At 43.6% G+C, this 22,637-nt stretch overlaps 1 protein-coding gene across 9 annotated transcripts in view; it reads left to right on the top strand.

The window, feature by feature from the left end:
• Window positions 1-22,637, top strand: part of BCAS1 (brain enriched myelin associated protein 1) — a 94,469-nt gene that overhangs the window by 70,382 nt on the left and 1,450 nt on the right. For 4 of the 9 annotated variants that reach the window (XM_027621410.2, XM_027621409.2, XM_027621408.2 and 1 more), the window contains one exon: window positions 19,131-19,394. In XM_027621410.2, coding sequence (XP_027477211.1) covers window positions 19,131-19,394 — 264 coding nt within the window. Of the gene's footprint in view, window positions 1-6,067; window positions 6,242-13,933; window positions 14,000-19,130; window positions 19,395-22,637 lie in introns of all 9 variants that reach the window. The other 5 variants (XM_027621401.2, XM_027621402.2, XM_027621404.2 and 2 more) reach the window with 2 other exon arrangements.

Here is a 22,637-nt window from a genome sequence, read left to right as displayed (position 1 = left end):
CCATGAGCTAAAAATGGCTTTTACATTTTGAATGATGAAAAAATTGAAAGAAGAATGATATTGCAGGGTACTAAAAATTACACAAATTTGGGACACTTGGGTGGCTCAGTCAGCAAAGTGTCTGACTCTTGATGTCAGCTCAGGTCATGATCTCAGGGTCGTGAGATCGAGCCCCACATGGGGCTCTGTGCTAGCCATGGGGTCTGCTTAGGATTCTCTCTGTCCCTCACCCTCTACCCCTCCCCACCCCTCCCATGCTCATGCTCTCTAAATAAATAAATGAATAAATAAATAAAATGAGAATACCTGTTTTTAAAAATATTACACGAATTTCACATTTCACTGTTTATGAATAAAGTTTTATTAGAACACAGCCACACTCATTCATTTACATATCATCTATGGCTGCTTTTCTGCTTCAATGGTACAGTAGAGTAGTTGGGACAGGGCCCTTGGCAGGAAGAGTTTGCCGCCCCTGCAGTAACTGTTAGTGCATAGGAATTATAATGTGATGAGTGAGCGCTTCCCAGCAATCAGTGATTATTTTGCCCTGTGAAATTATACATCTGTCAGCTGACTCAGTGCCCATATGGAATGAAGGCATGTGTGAAATAATTAGTTTAATTTCCTCCTCCCAAATAAGAGAGATGGCATTAATCAAAACAACGTATAGTACTCTAAACCTCCAAACAGGACCATTAGGTGTGATTAATCCTATTATAAGAGTCCTTTAACTAGCAACTTCTGGCTAAAATATGGTTGGGTTTATTTATTTTTTAATTTCTCTACCATCAGTTTCTATAACCCATCTATCAACCAATGCGAAGCAAAAGACAGAGTGATTTCCACATTTCTCAAAGTTTTTCATGAAGAGAAAAACAAGGCTTTTGAAACCCACAGAAGTTTAGTGCTTTTCCTAGAATGTGCTTCTGGTCCTATCAGAAATAAAATCTACTACAGAAACTACTGAATCATTCCGCTGTAATCTGAAAACATTTTGGCCATTGCTTAATAAAGTTAATGTTCTAACTCATGGGGGATAAAAATCTTTCCTTCCCAATGACCTATACAATGAAGGAAATAGGTACTTCTGTTGTTTACCTCTCTTAGTAAGTAATCTCACGGTTGCAAGGGAAAGGAAACTCAACCCAACCTGGATTTGTTTTAAAAAAAGAAATTCATTGTCACTCCTCACTGGGAAGTAGCATTGGTTTTAAATCAGTCTTGATGCAGAACTTCCCTGTGGCTCAGCCTTCTTGGCCTGGCTACCTTTCTTCTCACATCCCATCACACAGTCCAGAGTAAAGGAGAGATTGGGCCAGTGGAAACCCTGCAGGTGCTGGAGTCTGTTCGCTTTCATGGACTTACATGGGTTCACAGGCTTTGTGAGTCAGCTTTTGCCAGGCTATGTTGCGGTAACGTCCAAGCCCTACACTTGGCTTTCAACAGCAAAGATCCTTTTTTTCCTCACTCATGCTACATGGCAGCCATAGGTTGGCTGTGGCTGATCCACGTGGCTTCGTCCTGCTGAGATCTAGACTGAGAAAAACATCCCCTTCATCAAGGACGGGCGATTGTTGTGACAAGAGAGAAGACAGCCAGAGGTGAGCCATAAGATGGCTCAGAGAGCCTCCACTCAGTCTTGCTTTGCGGCATGTCTGCTCATGTTACATTCACCAAAGCAAGTCACCCAGCAGTGGGCACAGATGCATGATCCCTTTACAGGAAGCCAGGGTGAATAATTGGGAAAGTAATACATTCTGCCACATACTCCCATCCCTGAACTCATATGACCTTGGCTAGGATTGGCTTAGATCTGCTCGAACAACTGCATCCTGATCATGCAGGCTTAAAGTAAGGAGGGTTGTTCCCCTAAAATAAAACTGGGGTTCCATGAAGAGAATGGAGGGAGAATGGTGACTAGATTGAAAAATAAAACTTTTCCCAGGTCTTTGTAACCAAATAATCACATTCTAAATCAAACCAGCTAGCATCTTTAAAAGATTCTTAAGTAAAAACTGTTAGTATCAATACTGTGTGTTATGGGGGAAGTGTAGGTGGAGGAAATCTATTTTGCTATAAATCAGTTTCCAAAACTCACAGTTCTAGTGAAAACTGTATAATCCAAATTCCAAGAGTAAATATAGTATAACATTTGAGGCCAAAAAGTGAAACCTTTTGCTCCCTTAATGTGTATTTTCTGTGTTAAACGTACTAGCCATCTTCCCGCAAAGTATGATATCCCCTCTCCTGAAATCAAGCAAGGGGGATTTGATTCTAAAATATAGCACAAATCTGATTTTCATTATATCCATCATGCCCAAAATTAAAATGTGCAGATGCAGGTTTTTTTTTTTTTCTAAATAGAGAGTGACTTTTTCCAAAACCCTGGCCGGGAAGGATATCAGAAAAATATCCAAACAAAAATCAAATTCTATGTCTGTATATGCAAATCAGCTCCTAATTCAGTTCAAATCCTCTGGATTTCCCCACTGGAAATCAGTGGATTTTCCTTGGCTGCTGAGAGCCAATTTCTTGGCCTGACTTCAAAGTTAATGGGAGTCTCTAGAAGTCCCTCCAACCAGACTTTTTTTTTTCCTACTAAAATAGTTGTGGGTTTTTTTTAATTATTTTTATTAACATATAATGTATTATTTGTTTCAGGGGTACAGGTCTGTGATTCATCAGTCTTACACAATTCACAGTGCTCACCATAGCACATACTCTCCCCAATGTCCACCACCCAGCCACCCCATCCTTCCCACCCCCCTCCACCCAGCAACCCTCAGTTTGTTTCTGAAATTAAGAGTCTCTTATGGTTTGTCTCCCTCCCTGGTTTCGTCTTGTTTCATTTTTCCCTCCCTTCCCCTATGATGCTCTATCTTGTTTCTCAAATTCCTCATATCAGTGAGATCATATGATAATTGTCTTTCTCTGACTGACTTATGAAATAGTTGTGTTTTGAAGAATGGACTCTGGCCTAGGATTTATGAGTTGACACCACTCAAATTTTTAAAGGCCCGGCCAGAAAACCATTGGCAATCAAAAACTCGATTGATGAAGTTACTGCTACACAGTCTGATCATTTTATTATGTAATTTTCCCTCTAGGCTCTTGCATTCAAAAAAGGAACTTGCTGCTTCAAAGGTAGAATAATTCTGAACCCAGATTCAGTGAATCAGACTCTGGTCATTACCTACCTAAGGGCTATTTCCCATTTCTCCACCCTTCTTCCTTTGATCTTAGGCAAGATTGGCAACTACCACACCCCCAGAGTATTTGATCATGATTAGTCTAAAGCAATTATCCCATTATTTTTCTCAACAAAAATTTGGGAGTAAGGATGTGACCACTTCTGGCCAGTGAAATGTAGCTGAGGTAAGAAATCAAAATACAGAAGTTCATCAGGAGCAAACCTTTTGCTATGGCCTTCCTCCCTTTTTTAAGACATTAGGTTGAGGATGTGATGCCTGGAACTGTGGCAGCTATTTTATATCCATGAAGTAACAAATAAAAGGATGAAAACCCAGCATGCCAAGGATGGCAGAGCCAAAGGAGAGAAGGGGCCCCGGTTCTTAAAGACCTCGTGGAGCCATTAAACCAATCCTAGAACTTCCAACTTGCAAACTTATTGTTCTATACCATTACTGATAAAATCACTATTAGGTGTTCAGTTACTGTACACAACACCATCCTCACTAAAATGGCTACTTACCTGTGCTATGACTTTGGCCAAGTCATTCAGTCATTCAGATTCTTCGTCTCTAGGATAGGGATAATGTTACTTACTCTGAGCTCTTTAATAATTCAATAACCATTCACTGAGGTAATATATTAAAATATCTTGTACGATGTCAGCCATAGTAAGAGTTAGATATTAATATCATCTCTAAAAAGTGGGATTCCTCATAATTCCGGCCCATGGAATAAACAGCTCTCATAATAGCACAAGTAACGACCGCTAGTATTAATTGAGTGCTTGTTATGGGTCAGGCACTGTTCTAAGAACTTTATGCCTGATTTAATTTTGCAAACAACTTTCTGATGTGTATACTGTCCACGCCAAGAATTGAGAAAACCCAGGTACAGAGATATTGAGTAGAGACCTTGGTCTAGAGCCTCCATAAGGGGTGGAGGGGAGACGTGGAGCCAGGCAGGGCTGGAGCTGCAGGCTGCTCTCATGAGCCCTGCGTCAGACTGCCTGCATTTCAGGCTTACCCCTGGACTCTGGTGGCCAAAGCTTTTTTTCAGAAATGCAACTGAACTGAATCAGGCCCAGATGTGGAAGTCCATGACCACGTCAGACACCAATCCCAGTATGTCACCTGGCTTCAGTCTCAGCCTGATTTCCCGAGATGGGCCTGGGTCAGAGCCTGGCAGCTCACAGTAGGAGAAGCCTTCTCACAGACACTTGCGGTCCAGCATTTTCCTTCTTGAGGTGGGACAACTTGACTCGTCCACCGGAGCCCCAACTGCTCCTTTGTGTCCTATGGTCAATCCATGCTTATCTTACCTGCCTGCCTCGCTGCTTTCGGACTTTTGAGTGGATGACTCCCCAAGCTAGATCTTTATCTACAAAGGAAGGATGCTAGAAGCTGTGTCAATATGTTATAAAATGGAAGGTGGAGAGAGAAGGCTGTGATTTAGGTGCCATATTTCAGGGTGTTCCCTCATGCTGCTTTGTTAATGGGCACCTTCTTGTTTTGCTTGACAATACAGAAATCAACGGTCCTTCTCAATTTGGATCACTGGGGTCATGTGCAAGCCAAGGGCATATTCTGCATGAAGAAAAGGAAAATGATTTCTCCACAGGCATACAGGTGTTTTTGGAAATACCTAAGGTCCCTTCCCCCACTCCCTGACAGCAAATATAAGATGCAGAGGAAGCTGGAGGGTCCAGCACCGGCAAAGACAAATGCAAAGGTGCCTTTGGCTCTAGAGAGCCTTCCTCTGAGGCAGGGGATGACAAACCTGTTGTGTGAAGGGCCGGGCAGTAAATGTTTCAGACTTAACAGGCCACATGTAGTCTCTCTTGCCTGTCTTTCATCTTTTAAAAACATATTACAACCCTTTGAAAAAAATGTAAAATCCATTCTTAGCTCAGGGCTGTGCTAAAAACAGTCTCTGGGATGGATTTTGTAGTCGTTTGCCAGGCCCTGCCTGAGGAAACAAAGAAATTATGGAGCCTTCTCCAGGCCAATTAAATCTGTTGCAAGGATCAGTGCAAAGTAGAAACTGGCCCAGATGTGACTGGGGCACAGCACAAATGGAGTGAGGCAAGGCAAAAGAACAGAATTTGGAATCAGAGCGCAGGTGAATCGGACCTTGCGTCCAAACCTCCCATTGCTGGTCACCCCTTCTCCCCAACGGACCCTCAGGGGGCACTGAGCTCCCTGGGTACCTTGCTGGGGGCCGTCAGGAACTTCACCATGGTGTTCTTGCCAAGTTCCGTTTTCTTCTGAAAGCAGGAACTTCGGTAAAGAAACAAAGGCAAATGACCGGCCCTGGGTTGGGGTGGGAAGTAAGTTAAGGACGGGGTCCCAACTGCTAAATCCAGTGTGGACTTCACACTATCTTTTCCGCAAAGAGGGCAAGTCTTCCCAGTTGCGGGGGGATCTTAGGGCATGCGATGGAAGGTATCATGGCCAACATCTCCAAGGACCTTTAAGGAAATGATGACTCCTGATTTTTATACAGGCCAAGGGTAAGTCACCTTGATGGTGGACCAAAGAGGGGGGCCTCCCGGAACGGAAGGGGTAGTAAGCCTGCTGTGGATGGCAGTCCCCAGGAAGGGCTTCCTATCTAAGCCTTGTACCTCGTGGAGCAGGATTTTTGCCATTTCCGAGTCAGGGTATTTGGACTTTTTTCCCGAAATTGACTGTTGGAAAGCACACTATAAGACATGGGTGTTCCTTCTCGAAGATGTGCCTGTGTAGAAATGATCATTGGGTCAAACTTGTAGCATGTGGACAAGGGGGCAACCAGGACCCCTCACTTTATAAAGCCTGTTTGGGGGAATGTTTTTTTTTTTTTTCACTGTCTTATTACCTGGCAAAATAATTACCAGGTGGTGTGTGAATCACCAGTAGAGGTTGTAAAGTCCGAGGAAGTAGAATCAACCTTACAAACAGTGGATCTCAATGAAGAAGGAGATGCCACACCCGAACCCACAGAAGTAAGATTCAAAAGAGAAGAACGCAAACCACCGCGAACCTCCCTGATGGCGTTTCTCAGACAAATGGTAAGCCACCTGTTTCCAGCCCAGGAAAGCTGAAATACCCAGATCAGCTTTCGCAAACGAAGGACCCATCTCAGGTGGGGTGAGCCGTAATTGTAGGTGGTGTAGAGGGGATACACGTGATCTGTTGTGTGCAGGGAGACAACTGCTTTTCCTCCTTCTGACTCAATCATTGAGCGAGTCTCAGTTTATTGCTAATGTTCCTTAATCTTTCCTTAAATCCTGCTAACTCCCTTTTTAACAAAGAAAGAGCTGGTCTTGGGTGCTGAGCTTTGGCAGACAGCAGCATCCATGCAGAAGTTAATATTACTGTTCGCTTTCAATTTAATTTATTTTTAAAGTTTCCTTCTCTGTATGGCAAATGATATTGTTTTTCTCATTATGGTAATGATATGCCGTTTCCTTTGAGAATACATTTATTTACACGAAGAACATAAGGCATTGTTTAAAGTACTAGGTAAGAAATAGGCCAAGTTATATACTGGTGTTGGAAAAATTCTGAAAGTGATGTGTGAGTGATACAAATTTGGACAAAGCCGATTTATAAATAATTCCAATCATAAAGTGACAACATAATTTTCCCATAGTGAATGTGTATAACTCAGTTGGTGAATTTGCCAGGCTTTTAGCTTGCATAAAATGGAAAGAATGTGGGCAGATGTTTTTTTGGTGTCTCTGAAGTGTCATGTACATTAAATAACAAAGCAACCAAGAACTTAAATAATTATAATGCAACAAAACCCAACTTGGTTGGAAGACAAAGAGCAAAAGCCCATGTAAAAGGTCATTGGTTTAATTCTCTTTTAATGAAAAACAAGAATTTCATTATCGTGTACCATTATTTTCAGGAGTATTTGGGAATTTAATCCTTTGAGAAAGCAACCCTTTGGTTTCACAGGCTCTGCCTGTTAAGGAATTCTTTCTAGTCCACAACACAACATAACATAACACAAAACCCTTGCCAGTGGGAGCTGAGGCATATTAGAAATGATTCTGTTAGGAAGTGTCAACAGGAATCATTTTCTTTTATCCCTGGACTCTCAGAGAGTAGGAAGTGTAGGTAGAGTTAGTAGTGAGCAGGTTGTATGGCTGGGACCCCATCTATGTTCCTGGTCATTTACTCTGCAATTTGGCACTGAAAATGGGGATCAAGATCTGAGATTTTTCAACCAATTTTTACACAATGTCAGGAAAGAAAAGAACATTTGGCCTTTTTCTGGCAACCCATTGACATTACAAATGGCATCCCCAAATAGCTCATCATAACATTGAGAGTGATCCAACTTTCCCATTTCTCGGTGGAGTTGAGAGATTACCGCCCCCAACATAGCAAATAGTATGACTTTCTTTTCCATATAACCACCCTGAGACTTCTTCACTTAAGGACAAGAAAATGCAAGAGCCTCCAAATAAAACACGAAAGGTGTCTAAACCACCCACTACATCCATTCAATTCAAATCCTTGAATTCTAATGAGTCCCACATTACTTAAATTCACCCTCCAGAGCTATCCTTTAGAGGTTTCTGGGGGATGTTTTCTAGCAATAGAAATGGGTACCTCTGAACTGTTAGAGGAACAAGTTGGAAACAAAAGAGTCCTTTATAATTGATTCTCCGTAGGATAGGGATAGAGGTAGAAGAAGACACATTTTTTCCAGAGCAATCTTCAGTGGATTCATAGCATCAGGTCCTATTATGTCCATTGTTCTTATTATCTACCGTCCATAGAAAGAGTTATGCCTGGGAGCTTGAACACTATTCCTCTCTATTAATGTTGAAACTCCAAAGCTTCCATGACTTGGGGGATTCTCCCTAAAAATTCCAGATACCCTAGTGATTCTTGTCTTGCAGTCTGTTTTGTTTTCATTATAAAAATATATCACCATTGTGAATAATTCAAATACACAGAAGATGTGGGTTTTCCAGTTCACCGCGATCCCACGACTCCCTGTACTCAGGCCCAGCTCACTCATTTATATCCCTAGCCCTATCCCTGTGGGTATTTGGTGTTGCATCCTTGATATAGTACCACCTCATTCTTTATAACAACTTCATTGAATCACATCAACTGGGTTTATCATACTTGGATTCACCATTGTCTCTTGATGGACATTGGATTTGTTTCCAACTTGCTGCACTTCATTTGGTCATTTTTTCAACAAATAATTATTGAGTACCCACTGTATTCCAGACATTGGGATATAACAATAAGTAGACGTGGCCCCTGTCCTCATGGAGAATAAAGCCCAATGAGGAAAACATGTTTATTTTTAACTCTAGGCCATATGCAGTGAGCACCCACCATGTGTCTCGTGCACATTGATCTCGGGTCCTTCAGTAACTAACCTGATGAACATCCTTGCACACCTACCTTTATGCACATGTGCTAATATCCCCCACAGTGTGCACTCCTGGAAGTTGGCTTCAGCAATCATTTCAGGAAACACTTTGAGCTAACATTGCCTGACTTCCAAACTAATTTAAAGTCCAGATTTATGTGGGAGAAAACCAAACCAAACCAACCCTTCCTCTCAGGGCTTGAAAATCAAGACAACATCTGACTTATCACCGAGCTTTTCATTTTTTATTTTTTGAGCCAAATAAGTGAACGTTTCAAACTGATTTTAGATATTGTTAGAAAAATATAAGTTATTTTTAAAATAATTGATTTAATAAAAGAGGAAGCTCCGTTGTAAATGTGTCACCCTTGTTTTTCAATCAATGTCTCCATTCATCAAATCATTTTTGATTTTCTACCTCCTCACCTTGGCCTCCCTTAAATTTCTCTCGGAAAACATTTTGCTGTCCCATGGCACTGTGACTCAGGGTTGCATATTTAAAAAAAATAAATGCATTGCCCAGGTTATTTCTAAAGAGATCTTTTTCTTTCCAGAAATTAACCTCTCATAAAAATAGAAATGGAAAGAATATCATTTTTTAAATAATCTTATTTCAGGAAAAATAAATAGAGTTCCCTAAGTCCTTGCACTGCACCCAACACAGGTAGTTCTATCACTTCACAAAACTCCTATGGGCTCCTACAGATTTTCAAAATAATTGCAAAGAGTAGCTAAGACATCTGTCATGCCCTAAATAGAAAAAGATTCTTATAGGTATTAATTCAAGTGTATGTCAAGATATTGGATATTTGAAGTGCCAGTATATTTTTATAAAGTGAGTGGGTGGAGAACTCTATTCATGTGCCCACAAACCAGGTAGGTGGATGAAACCATACAGTGGTAGATGGGAATATAGAGATATAGATTTATAATCTATCAATATTAATAACACCCTGTACTTGAAAAGTGCTTTCCTCCTCCGAACCCTTGTCACCTACTGTTTCATTTAATCCTGCTGCTGTCTTTCTTTAGACCATTCATTTTGTAGGAAGCTCTTTGTTGGAATCATGTTCTCAGGCACAGACAGGGACTGTGAGCTTTAATATTGAGCACATATAAGATCCAAATGAGGATACAGCCAGGAAATCACAGTCTTCCATTGCTTACCTTCAACCTATAAATCTAATAAAACCTGTTGAAATTGACCATCTGGAGGAAAAAGGAGGATGGTTTGTAATGGTGACTGTGAAACAAAAAAACAAAAACAGGAGTCTTCCAGCTCAAGTTCTTGATCTCCCATTCTGCCCCAAGTCCTGATTATGAAAACAGAGTTGTGCTTCGCGAGGTTTCTGAAAGTAGTGTTTCTCTGGGCAATTCCTATCTCCACAGCAGCCTGCGTTCCTTTCTACCCTTACAGGAGATTCTGTGGTCACTTGGCACTCTCGGTTAATAATTATAGTAATGATGATAATAGATACTTGTGTATGTATCATGTGCCAGTGGCCTGGCCAGCACCATGCTAGCACTGTGCGTGCCTTAGCTCATTTATTAACCTAAAAACTCCATGCAACACATTCCTGCCCCACCGTGCAGAGAAGGGCATGAAGACTCAGTGTGTTTAAGCAATTCGGTCAGGGTCACAGAGCTGGAAAACGGCAGCGCCAGAACTCAAACTCAGGTGTTTGTTGATTCTAAAGCTCACCCCCTGTACTTGGATGTGATTGTGACTTTCTGTGCTCCTGGCAGCTGATTTTCTTTGAGAGTACATGGAGAAAGAACAGCCATAGTTCCATTGTTGTGATTCTCCTCATAGTGTTTTCTGCGCTCATCTGAAATCACCTGAAATTACAACAAGGCAAGAGAGAGGAGAATTAATACATGACTTACAAAAAGCTCGGATGTACGTTTTCTGAATATGTTTGTCACTAAACTGAGATTTGCCTTGGTTGTGTAATTTGTCTGATTGTCCAGTTCTGTTTCAAGTGAGCATCTTGGTAAAACACGAAGGTGGGGACTCATGGCCTTTGTTGATTCTGGAAATTTCTAGCAGGTCCAGTTCCTTGGATTTGTGTAACAATGAGGCTGACCTAGTAAACAATCCCACATAATAAATTAAAATATCTTCCCAATTCTTCTTTTAAATCTCAACTTTGGTTGAATTAGATCTCTACCAAAAATACACTTGCACTCCTTTCAAAGAAATGCAAACTGCCCACCAAACATTTCCACTAGAACTTTGAATATCTAAGTGATACACGTTGGAGAGGATTCAAATGCTCCTCAGAGTATCAAGCTATTAGAATGCGTGACACGATGAAAGAAATAAAAATGACTTTATTAATAGGCAAAGCTTGGATGTCACAACCAGGTGCCATCCCAACACTGCAGGGTGGATGCCCTGAGACGCTTCACCTTTGGCTTTCGTGACTAAAAATAAACCCCTGGAAGAAAGTTGATCAGTAATGAACTAGAAAATCTCGGAAATTACTTGGTAGTCTTTGAACTGTTCTTTAAAGTATTGGATAGTCCCTGAAAAAAATCTGGGTTCTTTAAACATTAACTCTATTTTTGACAGCTGGAGAAAATGAGCTTCTGTGGTTATGGTCCTTTGAATACAGAGCCCAACATGAACTATTTGAATTGGTCTCTAAAAGAGGACTCAGCAAAGAGGAAAGAATGATAGAAAGAAAACAGAGAGGAAGGGAGGGAGGAACTTGGTAAGACCCTTAGTCTAAACTCAGCATGTAGTCACCTTGGCATATATACAGCTTTTTATGCCTCAAAATGAATAACAGAGGAAAATCATAAAAAGCTTGAGATAGTCTCTTTTTTAAAGAAGAAGAAGTTGAACTTCTTTGCAATGATCTCCCTAACAGCCGGAGGGGCTGTTTTCCGGATGCTAACCTAGATCCACTGCTGCCAAGAAAGACTTTGGATTCAATCCAAATTCTCCTCCAAGGGCTAGCAAAGACAGGGAGGGGAAGAAAGCAGATTTAAACCTTAAACTGGCAGAGGACCTAACAGATATCGAATTGAAACCGCTAGAGGGAAGTTAAAAAATCTCTCTCTCTCTTGGGCAGGAAGGTGGCACCAGGGGCCACGCCTGCCTCCTGATCTCCACTGAGGTTTTGCTTAAAAAGCCATTTTGTTTGTTTGGCTGGTTTTGCCATTCAGCATTCCCCAAAGGCCAGCTAATGAGGATGTGATGCCATATTCTAAAGGACACTAGGGAATGTGTTTGGGTAGGAAGGGCTCTTAATGACAGCTTGAATTCTGGAGGCCAGTGAAATCCCAAAATGGCAAAACCTTTGAATGCAATGAGGAGGCTGACAGAGCTGGTTACAGGGAGAGAAATAATAACCGAGAGAGTCCATTTCTTTTTCTAAATGTTCTCAAGCAAGACTGGCCCCTGTAGAACAATGCAGAAGACCCAGAGGAAGACAAAACCGCTTTCCATCCAAACAGATCTAAAGTATATGTAGAGGACAAACAGATCCTTATTTGCCTCTGGGCTGAACACCTTGGTGAAACCCATGACAGTGATGTCCCTAAGAAAGGCACATGGAACTTCCAGACACCAGGGGTTCGGGCTGAAGAAAGATTTCTTCCATTCCTAACCAATCAAGAAGCATGTATCAAGGTTCTACCTTATGTCAAGCTCTGTAAAGGTGGTTTCTGAGGCAGGACAAGACCTAGAAATTGCCATACTGTGTTAAACCATTGACAGTCCTGGTCAAGATTTCGGAATCTTAGTGGCACCAAGTAGTATTTAAAGATGAGCATGGTTGACCTCTGAGGATGGGCATGTTCCTCCCTATTTGAGATTTATCAGTCTCCATCTTTTCCAAGCCCTTATTATCTTTCCGAATTAGGGGGCTTCATAGTAGATGCTTAATAAAAAATGTGTTCATTGAATGGTGGCTCCTACCTTGGAGGGACAGTACCAAGAGGTGGTTAAGAGTATGGGATATGGAGTCATTGCCTGGTGTCAAATCCTTGCTCGCTAACCTGCTAGTTCCATGACCCATGCTGGTTTCTCTGAGCTTCCATTTTCTTGCCTGTAAAATGAGGCAAATAAAATTATTCCTCCATCTTAAGGTTCTGCATGATGAATAAATGAACTAGTGAGGGTTATTATCTCATTTGGCACACTGCCTGACCTTTAGTAAGCACTCCACTAAGAGTTAGATTTCACGAATAATAATTTTCATTATCATTACTAATATGAGCACCACACCTCAGGTTACAGAGACATATAATATTAATTAGTCAAAAAATTATTTGAGTGCCTTTGATGTTTTTACCTATTCTTGATGCAGGTGTTACAGTTTCTTGCCATCTGCTGACAGAACAGCTAAGATCCTAACAGTGGGAGCTGAAGTCTTCCTGTTTGCCCCACATTGCTTACCCCCATTTCCCACACTCCCCTCCTCCAGCAGGGGAGGAGGAGATGATAAGCAATGACCAGATATGTGGGAATTAAACCCCAGGCAACATTGTTGATAAGAACTAGGCAATTCATTACCAGATTTCTTAGGTACTTTATCAAGCGTCGGGCATAGAGCATTACTGAATCCACAGCTGAGACAGCAGGCCCGGTATTGGTCTGCATTTGTCTATGCCAATTAGCTTTAAAAAGTGATGCTCAAATTCAAGCATGCTTCAGAACCACTCGGAGGGCTTGTTGCTCATCCCCCCACCCAACCCCGAGAGTTTCTGACTCAGTAGATCTGGTGTGGTTCTCAAGAATTGGTATTTCTAACAAACTCCAAAGTGATGCTGAGGCTGTGGCCCTGGGATCACAGTTTGAGAACCCTTCACTGAGTGTGTGCTTTCAGGAGCCAAAGCTGTGAATTCAACCCATCCAGCCCTATCACTGATGCCACAGGCCACAGCAGTCACTAAAAATGGAAAGTAGGATATTCAATAAACCCCACCTCTCTGCGAGGGAAAAAAAAAATACAAGGAAACATCCACCACCTAAATGTTACCAATAGAAGGCTACCAACGGTTTAATCGTTCGTTCACTCAACATGACCCACCACCTCTTGGTTCCAACATCAGCATTTTGGTCATCATTTCTTTATCCCAGAATTACCTAATCCCAGGGTTTAAGACTTCCGTTGTTGTTGTTATTTGGGGAAAACCAACACTTGAATATAATCAGACTCTGGTTACAAGCCACATGGAAATTGTGTATCTCATGAGTAGTACATTTCTAGCTGGTCTTCCATTTGTCTTGACCCCGAATCTCAATCGTGAATGAATGAGGTCATCCATTTCAGAACTCCCCTTGCATTCCCCATGTTGCTGTGCTCGTGGTAGCTGAAAGGCCATTGTCTGTTTGTTATTTTAGTCAGTGAAAGGGGATGGAGGGATCACCCACTCAGAAGAAATAAATGGGAAAGACTCCAGCTATCAAGTAAGTGACCCGTCAACTCTGTTCGGTGGTGGGTTTAGTTTGCATGTTCTCACTTCTTTCCAGCCTAGTTGCCAATGCAATTCTCAGCCACAGACAACTCATTTACCATCTCTAGGTTAAGCATCTGCTGTATACCAGGCACTATCTTGGGCTCTGCGGACACATGCACGAACAAGCTAGAGTTTCTTGGCTATTTCATTTAACACATGCTTTTCTGTCTTCTCCACATGGCAAATCCCTTCCTGTCCTTCAAGTCTTGGCCTAAATGTCACCTCCTCAAGGAGATGTTCTATTTCTGCCCATCATCATTGCATCTTGTTCTTTCACTTCATGGAATTTATCACACATTGTAATAAGTCATTTGTCTATTAGTTATGTCTCCTCTACCTGTTCCTTTCTGTGTTTGGAGCATCTGTGGAGCAAGGGAGGAGCCTCTTTTATTTTTCTATCACATTGCATAGTGCCTGGCATAGAGCAGGAGCTCTTTCTTGAAAAAAAGTTGGTGAAAGACATGGGATCATGTGGGGTTTTTTTTCCCATTATTTTCTCCACTCTAAAGAAACATAGCTATGACATTTTTAGAACTACACATATCCTTTTTTTAAAATGGGATCATCTCATGCTCAACACCCTATTTTATAACCTGCACTCTTTCTTAACTTAGAAATACACCTTCACAAAAATGTCCTCAAATATTCTTCTACTAATATTTGCAATGCAGAGGGCTGGTTAAGAGCACAAGCTGCAGGCTCAAGACTGCCTGCGTTCAAACCCTGGCTCCGCTACTCTTTAGCTGTGTGACTAAAAACAACTTACCAAATCTCTCCATGCCTCAGTTTCCTCCTCTCTACAATGGAGCTAGGAAAAGTACTGCCTCGTGGCATTGTCATGCCTAGATGAGTCAACACACGTAAAGTCCCTGGAACAGTCCTAGTACCAGGGACTCAATAAATGTTAGTCGTTACGTGAAGCTGCAATGGGCTGCCATACAAACTACCATAGACTCAGTGGTTTAACAACAGAAATTTATTTTCTCACAGTTTTGGAGGCTGGAAAATCCAAGGTCAGGATGCTAGCATGGTTCTTGGTGAGGAGAACTCTCTTCCTGCCTTCCAACAGCTGTTTTCTGCTGTGTCCTCACATGGCAGCTCTTACAAGGACACTAATCCTATTGGATGAGGGCCCCATCCTTATGACCTCAATTAACCTTAATCACTTTCTTACTCCAAATACTTTGACACTGGGGGTTAGGTCTTCAACATATGAAGCCATACCAGTTGCTATTATTTTGTTACTATTACTATTATGCCACTGATAGGAAATTACCACCCTAGTGTACTGTTCATACCACACACACACAAATGGACAGCAATGACTATAAATAATGTATGATATTTCTGTTTCCATAATAATTGGATTAGCCCATATATTTCAACAGGGAATATATTGCTTTTTGCTAGATTCAAATTATTTTTGTTTTTCTTTTTCAATTTATGACTATACCTGCCCCCAAAGTCATTCTCTAGACCACTTTGGAACAAAAAATCCTGAAGTTAACTACCTTGGAAATATGATAAATTTAGTTTATTCAATGTGAAACATTTAGATATAATTGTACATTTTGTCTAGGATCTTGATGTGAAGCAGTGATGCCAATCATCTTAGCAATTCTAAAATGTAAGTGAAGTCAGTGAAAATTGGAGTGAGCTAGAAACCTCATTCTATTTACACTCACCTAGGAGTGTTCTGAGAATCCATTAAAGGGCCCTGGATCTGGACTTGAGGAGACAGATGTGTAATCTTGGAGAGATGATAAGTGCTTATTTGAATTTTGGGGGTGGGAAGAGACATTCTCTGTTCCTTTCCAATTTGCCCTCTCAGGATTATAAAAGTCTTGATTGATGATTCCAGAAGAAGAAGCCTCAGGCACCTCCTGGTCTAGGTATGCTTCCAAGGTCTGAATCAAATGGGATGTTCCCATGACCTTGTCCTCCAACTTCCTGCCAGCATCACTGGGTTCTAGGGGAGGATACACTCCGATGATTTGGATGAGAATAATTTCTGTTATAAATTCTGAGAGAGTCAAATCCCAAGCAAAGATTTTAAATCATCTACGTTTAATGACAAAGCCATCATCACACAGTTTTAGATTCTTAGCTTACTCTGAATATAAGGAACCAGCCATCTGTTATTTTCAGAAGTTAGTTTCTAAGCCATTAAGAAGAACATTTAAGCCTAATAGCATGGCGTAACCCTGTGGTAAATGGACCTGATCCACTGAAAGCTGCCCTCCTGGAAAAAAAAAAAATCAATGTCCTGTGAAAGCTATTGATGTGTGGGCACTTCTCACTCCCCACCTCACAGTGATTTGCTGAGGGAAATAGTGTAGAAACATCTGGAAGGCGATTTGCTGGCCATTCATTCAACCCATGTTGGTGGAGACTTACTATGTGTCAGACGAGGTGCTGGGAATAAAGCCATGGAAGACAGAAGAGTTTTGTTCTCTGGAGCTCCCCTTGCAGCAGAGAGAGGCCGGCGGAACGCTCTCAAGTGAGCCAAGAAATCCCCAAGATTAAGGCAAACATAAAGAAAACACAGCAGTGTTTTGTCAGAGAGGGGTCGGGCTTCTTTAGACCGTCTAAACAGGAACTGCGTCTCCAAGGAGGCGACATCTGAGCTGAGACTTGACAGCAAAGAAACAGCAATCCTGTCAAACCCTCCGAACATACCGAGCAGAAGTTACAGCGAACGTGAAGTCCCTTTTTTTTGAGAATAAGCTTGTTTGAGGAAGAAGAGGAGGCCATGTGTCTAGAGCAGAAGGAACAGAGGGGAGACGAATAAGAGACCAGGTCGGAGAGGCACAGGGACACTCGATTTAACAAGTATGTCGTGAGTCCTTGGTCCGTACCTGGCTCTCAGAGCCACACAGACAGAATCTCTCAGAAAGAATCTCTGCAGGCAGTGTCGGGTCAGGCTGACCGACTCTCCCCAGTTTGCCTGAGACTTTGTGGTTTTAAAATTAAGTTGCATGTCTTGGAACCCCCTCTCTCCCAGACCAAACAAGAAGACTGGTCCCTTGATGTTTGGCCTTTTCCATGGCCAGACACCCTGTGGTACAGGCTTTAATCCTCAGACCACCATGAGGTATGATGTCTTTTGTTGCTCCCACACAGATGAGGAAGCTGAGAGAGCCAATGATTCCTTCCAGGTCCTACAGCAAGGGTGTGATGGAACCAGGACCACACCCTGTTCTTTTGACTCCAAACACGAAACCCTTAGCCAATGACTGGATCTTACCATCTTCTGTGCAACAAAAACAGTCACCACGGTGTTCAAATGGTCTGTGGTCTTTCTGAAGAGCCTTGTGGTGGGAGTTTCTGTCCCACTGTACAGGCGTATCTGCTCTCGGCTCTCTGTTGCATTTGGGCATCTGTATCTTACTTCGCATTTGCTACAGCTTCGGCAGCCGGGGTCCGACGGAAATAATCAGAGTGGGTGGTGGCAGGAGAGCTTCTTGGAGTGACTCAGTGTTGGATGTTTCCTTTCTCCAAGGAATTCTGCCCTCAGGAGGCTTCCGGGACCGGGGCGTCTTCTGTCTTCTTGTTTGTTTCTAAGGGGTATATTGATACTGATGAGAAATGACAGTTCTCTGCTTATCGCTTTCTCCGTCAAACTGCAACTTTGTCCAAGAACTTTTTCACTTGGGAACAATCTATCACTTTTACAAATCAGAAGTTGTAAACATATATTCAGCGGGTCAAATGTGGCCTACGGGGGTGCTGGTGTTGTGGCTGTTTTCAAATTTCTATGCGAGAAATAGAAGACTTGACAGCACTGGGGCTGCAATCCTACGTAGTATCTTGGTTGCGTCTGAGCAGCTGTTGCCCCTTTGAACAGGGCATGTGGCAATTCACCACAATCCTTCCCGCCACTGCAATTTTCTCCCCAACATCAAGCCAGTGTTGCTTGAACTGGTGTTTTTCTTACACTAGAGAAATATTTCTTACATTGCTTTCCCAAATGGGGAAATAAGGTCTCTATGTGATTATTCTTACCCCTGCCCTCTGTCATGTTTTTCTTTCCTCTGTCTGACCCCTATAGTAATTTCAGTTCAAGTAAATTATGGAGAAAAGGCTTTTGCTTTACAGATATTTTGTTATCTGTAATTTACCTAGCATTTTCTAGAATTTTGGATTTTACAGCTTCATGCTTCCAAACCGTAGGAACCAAGTAGGATTGCAAAAATTTCTCTTCAGCGTGAAAGATGTACATTCAAAACTTAAAACACTTATCTTCTCTCTCCACTGTTTTATAAACGAAAGAACAGTTTCACACCAGAAACTAAGGTAGACATAACCATGAAAAAAAGAATAGGCATCCCCAAGAAAAGAGTCACATGTGATTTTAAGTGGGAGAAACCCTCTCAAAGCTGGCTTAAGCACAGAAGGGTTTCAGGAACAGCTAGATCCAGAGGCATATGTGAGGCCATCAGCACCCGGGTTCTTTCTCCCCCTATCTCTCTTCATCTCTCAGCTCTGCTTTTCTCTCTATTGGCTTCCTCTTCAAGCAGATTTTTCCTGGAAATGGCACTGGCTCTGGAAGCTCCAGGCTTTTATCTTCACAGTTTGGAATCCAATGGAGAGTGGATAGACCTCTCTCTCGGTTGATTTAGCAAGGTTCTGAGATTAGCTCAGTTCTTATCTGCGTTCAGCCATCCTGAACCAATCACAGCAGCCCGATCACCTGCACAACTCTGATTGACCAGGCCTGAGTCCTGTGCCTTTGTCCAGGGGCGGAATTAATTTGTCTGGACCACGGTGAATAAAGGAGAGAAAAGGGTGGTTCTCCAAGGAAAACCCAGGTTCTAGTCCCAGAAGAAGGAGAGAAGAATGCTTGCTAGGAAAGCATAAATAAGTTTTTAGATAAACAAATAATATCTTCTACTGTGACCTTGAATCATCGTAAGTATTTGTACCTTTTTCTTATTTTTTTTTTTCAATTTCACCCAGGACTCATGAACACGTAGACCCCATCCAACACTTGAACACCTCTGTTCTGACATACTTATTTCCCTGCTATTGAGCATTGTCTGATAGCTCCTAAACATGAATTTTGTTTGAACTTGCTGTAGAGGCCAGACTCACCAGAGAAGGCGATCACATCCCCAGAGCCGGAGCCGGCAGGAGCAGACCAGAAGGGCAAAGAGAGCTCCTCCAAGGACAAGAAGGTGGTGGCTGAAGGGAACAAGCAGAAGAGCAACAAGCAGGAAGCCAAAGAACTGGTCCAGTGTGTGGAGCCGGCCGCGGGGGAGGCGAACTCGGTGCAGAACGGGGACAAGGCCCAAAAGAGACAGGAGAAGCGGCGACAGTCCCTCGGGGGCTTCTTTAAGGGCCTGGTAGGTGGATCATTCATCACCTCTTTCTAGGATCTTGGGCCAGGAGTGTGGTTCCCGCCTTCAAGGTGGGACTGGCCTGGACCTTTGTCAAAGAAATATGGCTGGAGCACCTGCCGTAGGCCAGGCGCTGTGCTGGGCTCAGAGAGCAGGCTGGACAGAGGCATCACCGTTCAGCCGGACGCTCCGGTGCCGATGGCTGGGGGCAGGGACACTGAGCGGGTGAAGAGCAGGGAGGCAGGAGGCAGGCACGGGGGAGCCTGAGTGTGAGGATGTGACCCTCCCCCTGCCCCGGGGGGCTTGAAAGGAGTGTCAAGGAAGGCTTCTCGGAGGAGATGACCTCTAAGATGGGGCCTCAGATTAGCCTGTGGAGGAGGAAGCAAGGGGAGGCCTGAAGAACCAGTGTGTTCCAGGCAATGGAGAGACAGCAGAGAAGTGAAATTCAGTCTTGCCAGAAGAAGGCATAGGAGCACAGAGGCAAGGTGGCAGGAACGGGTGGTGATAAGGAGCATCAGGATTCACCTGTGGTCAAAGGGAGCCTTGAGATGTTTAAATCAGGAAACTGCTCTGAACCTGACCTTGGGTGGTGGGGATACGGAGGTGACTAAAAATTAGCTCCTTCCTCCCAGAGAGGCCTAGTCCAGGGTGAGCGGAGGCCAGACATTCCATAATTAATTAAGCTCTGGGTTATTTTGTGTGTGTCTGTTTGGTTCTTCTCTGTCTCCTCCCCGAGACTGGAGGGCAGTGACCACACTGTCGTGGGCAGACGTGCTGTCCTCCCCATCATGGTGGCTAGAGCATAGTAGACACCCGAGAAGGGTTTGTTGAATGAATGAAGGAATGGATGGAGAAAATATGGCACTAGTAAATGTTTTCTTATATTTGGGATAATGTAAATCCTGGCAAATGAGGAGAGTCTGAAGGTCATTAATCAAAAGATAAGCAAGGTGGTCAAGCATCCACTAGGAGGAGAAACAGGTGAAGTCATACCTAGGACTCACGGGAATGTGGCTCGAGCCCATGGGGCAGGACAAGGAAATCACACTGACAGTAGCCATGGGGCTGGAGTTAACAGGGGTTGACCTTCAGGTGGTGATAATGATGGGAGAGGTACCTGAAGCAAACTGCCTTAAAGCGATTGATCATTCCTGATTGTCCCGGTTGCTGAACATCTGTAGGTATTGGTGACCTCTGATCGATGGAGGTGGGGGAGTACGATGGTTGCCCTGGGCCCAAGTTTGGTCTCCAAACAGCATCTGTGGGAACCTGTTAGTAATGCAGACTCTCAGGCCCCATGCTTATTTTATGGATGAATGCCATCATATTTCCCTCTGGCCAGTGTGTCTGGGTATGGGTACAGAATCTCAGTGTGAGATAGTGCTAGAAGTCATGGTTTGAGGCTGTTTGGAAACGGGAAGCCCTGGAACAGAGCCCCTCTCCTACTCCCAAGCCTCCGGTGTAAAGGCTTCTCCGGTTCTTAAGAGTTGATGAAGACTGGAGACCGACCATCAAAGCGGAGGGGAGGGGGGAGCTAAAAGACTGATCGTGCTTTGAGTGGTTTTGTAGGAAAACGTGTCTCCATTCTCTGCTCCAGTTCCTTGGAGAGGAGCGTAAAAACCCTCATCACACTTTTCTAGACATTTCCAAACTGACTATACATTTTTTTCTGCCCAAAGTTCTGGTTGAACCATTCCCTGCAAAGCCACAGTGCCCGGGGTGGCGTACCGCGTGGGGAGCGTGCTGTTTTGGAAAGATTCTGAGCTCACAGGCCCAGTCAGTTCCTCACTTTCTTGGTGGTTTTTGGTTGTTTTTTGGGTTTTATTTTATTTTATTTTTTGGTCAGAGGCTCATGGAGTGTTCTCTGCATATCTCCTCACACAAAATCCCTGGGTCTCACAGGATGGATCTCATCCAGTAGTTCTGAACCTGTGATTTTCTACACAGGGGACATTTGGCAATGTCCAGAGACCATTTTGATGGTCACCCCTGGGAATAGGTGCTATTGGGATGTTGTGGGTAGAGACCACGGATGTTGCTAAATGTCCCACGGTGCCCAGAACAGCCGGGGGGCTGGAGTTAACCTCCAGGTTGTGATAGAGATGGGGCAGGTACATGAAGCAAACTGCCCGAAACCAGTTGATCATTCCTGATTGTCCCGGTCCCTGAATATCTGTGGGTATTGGTGATCTCTGATCGACGGAGGTGGGAGAGCCCAAGTGTCAGGGGGCTAGAGCTGAGAAGACCAGAGATGGCCAAACAGCACATAGGACAGTTGGAAAGAACAGAGCAGTGCCTGGGAGCCCGTGCTGTGAAGTCGGACATCTTCACTGGAGTCCGAGACCTACCACTTCCTAGCTACTGTGGCCTTGGGTTAGTCACTTAACCCCATCCACGCCTTGAGTTTCCCCTGTGCAAAGCTGAAGTGATAATGTCAGCAACCACTGTAGGGTTCCTGGGGAATCAGATGCATGTATGCCCTAAGGGGTCCAGCACCTGACATGAAGCAGGAGTTCCATAGTGGACACTATCATTTCCCCGGCAAATACGCTGGACCTTGTGTGTGGACCGGAGCCTGACCCCCTGCAAAGGTGGGACATCGGCCCACATTGCTCTCACCTTAAACCCGCCATGGGACTCCTTTCCCTGCAATTCATTCTCCCTCTGTCCACATGCCGCCTCCCTCTCTCCTTGCCCAAGACCAGCTGCCCCAGTCAGTTCCCAAATTCACTGCCTGCCGATCCCTGCTTGATCTTTGCCCTGCGGGTGAGAGCCTCTCGGCTCTGCCCCCCCCCCCCCCAGTCCTTCGTCATGCTGCCTGGATTCTAACAGGGAGCAGCCTCCTTGGCATTTCATGCAGCGTCTGAAAAGAACTGGAAGGAAGCCTTTAGAACTCATCAAGTGCCACTGTTTGCAAGCATTTGGTTTTTGAGCAGAGGGACTCGGCTGACAAAGGAAACGTCAGAAACTTCACGGGTGTACGTGCGTGTGCGTATGTGTGCATACGCACATAAATGTGTCTGTAGAAACATATCTATTTGATCAACATGGAGCTCTGACTGGAGGGGGAGTAGGCCCCCTCCCCCCAGCTAGCCCAAGAGCCACCCACTTGATGGCGCTCTCATCTCTCCCGCTGCCGCGGGTCCCCGACGCCTTCGTGTAGTGCTAGGATTCCGTGCAGGTCAATCTGCAGGTTTTACAGGGGAGCCGACGGAGATTGGAAAGAAGATAGGGTCTATTCTTTATTCT

The sequence above is a fragment of the Zalophus californianus genome, chromosome 8, assembly GCF_009762305.2.
Source record: "Zalophus californianus isolate mZalCal1 chromosome 8, mZalCal1.pri.v2, whole genome shotgun sequence".
NCBI classification, from domain to species: Eukaryota; Metazoa; Chordata; class Mammalia; order Carnivora; family Otariidae; genus Zalophus; species Zalophus californianus.
This window is presented reverse-complemented; position numbering and strand designations above follow the sequence as displayed.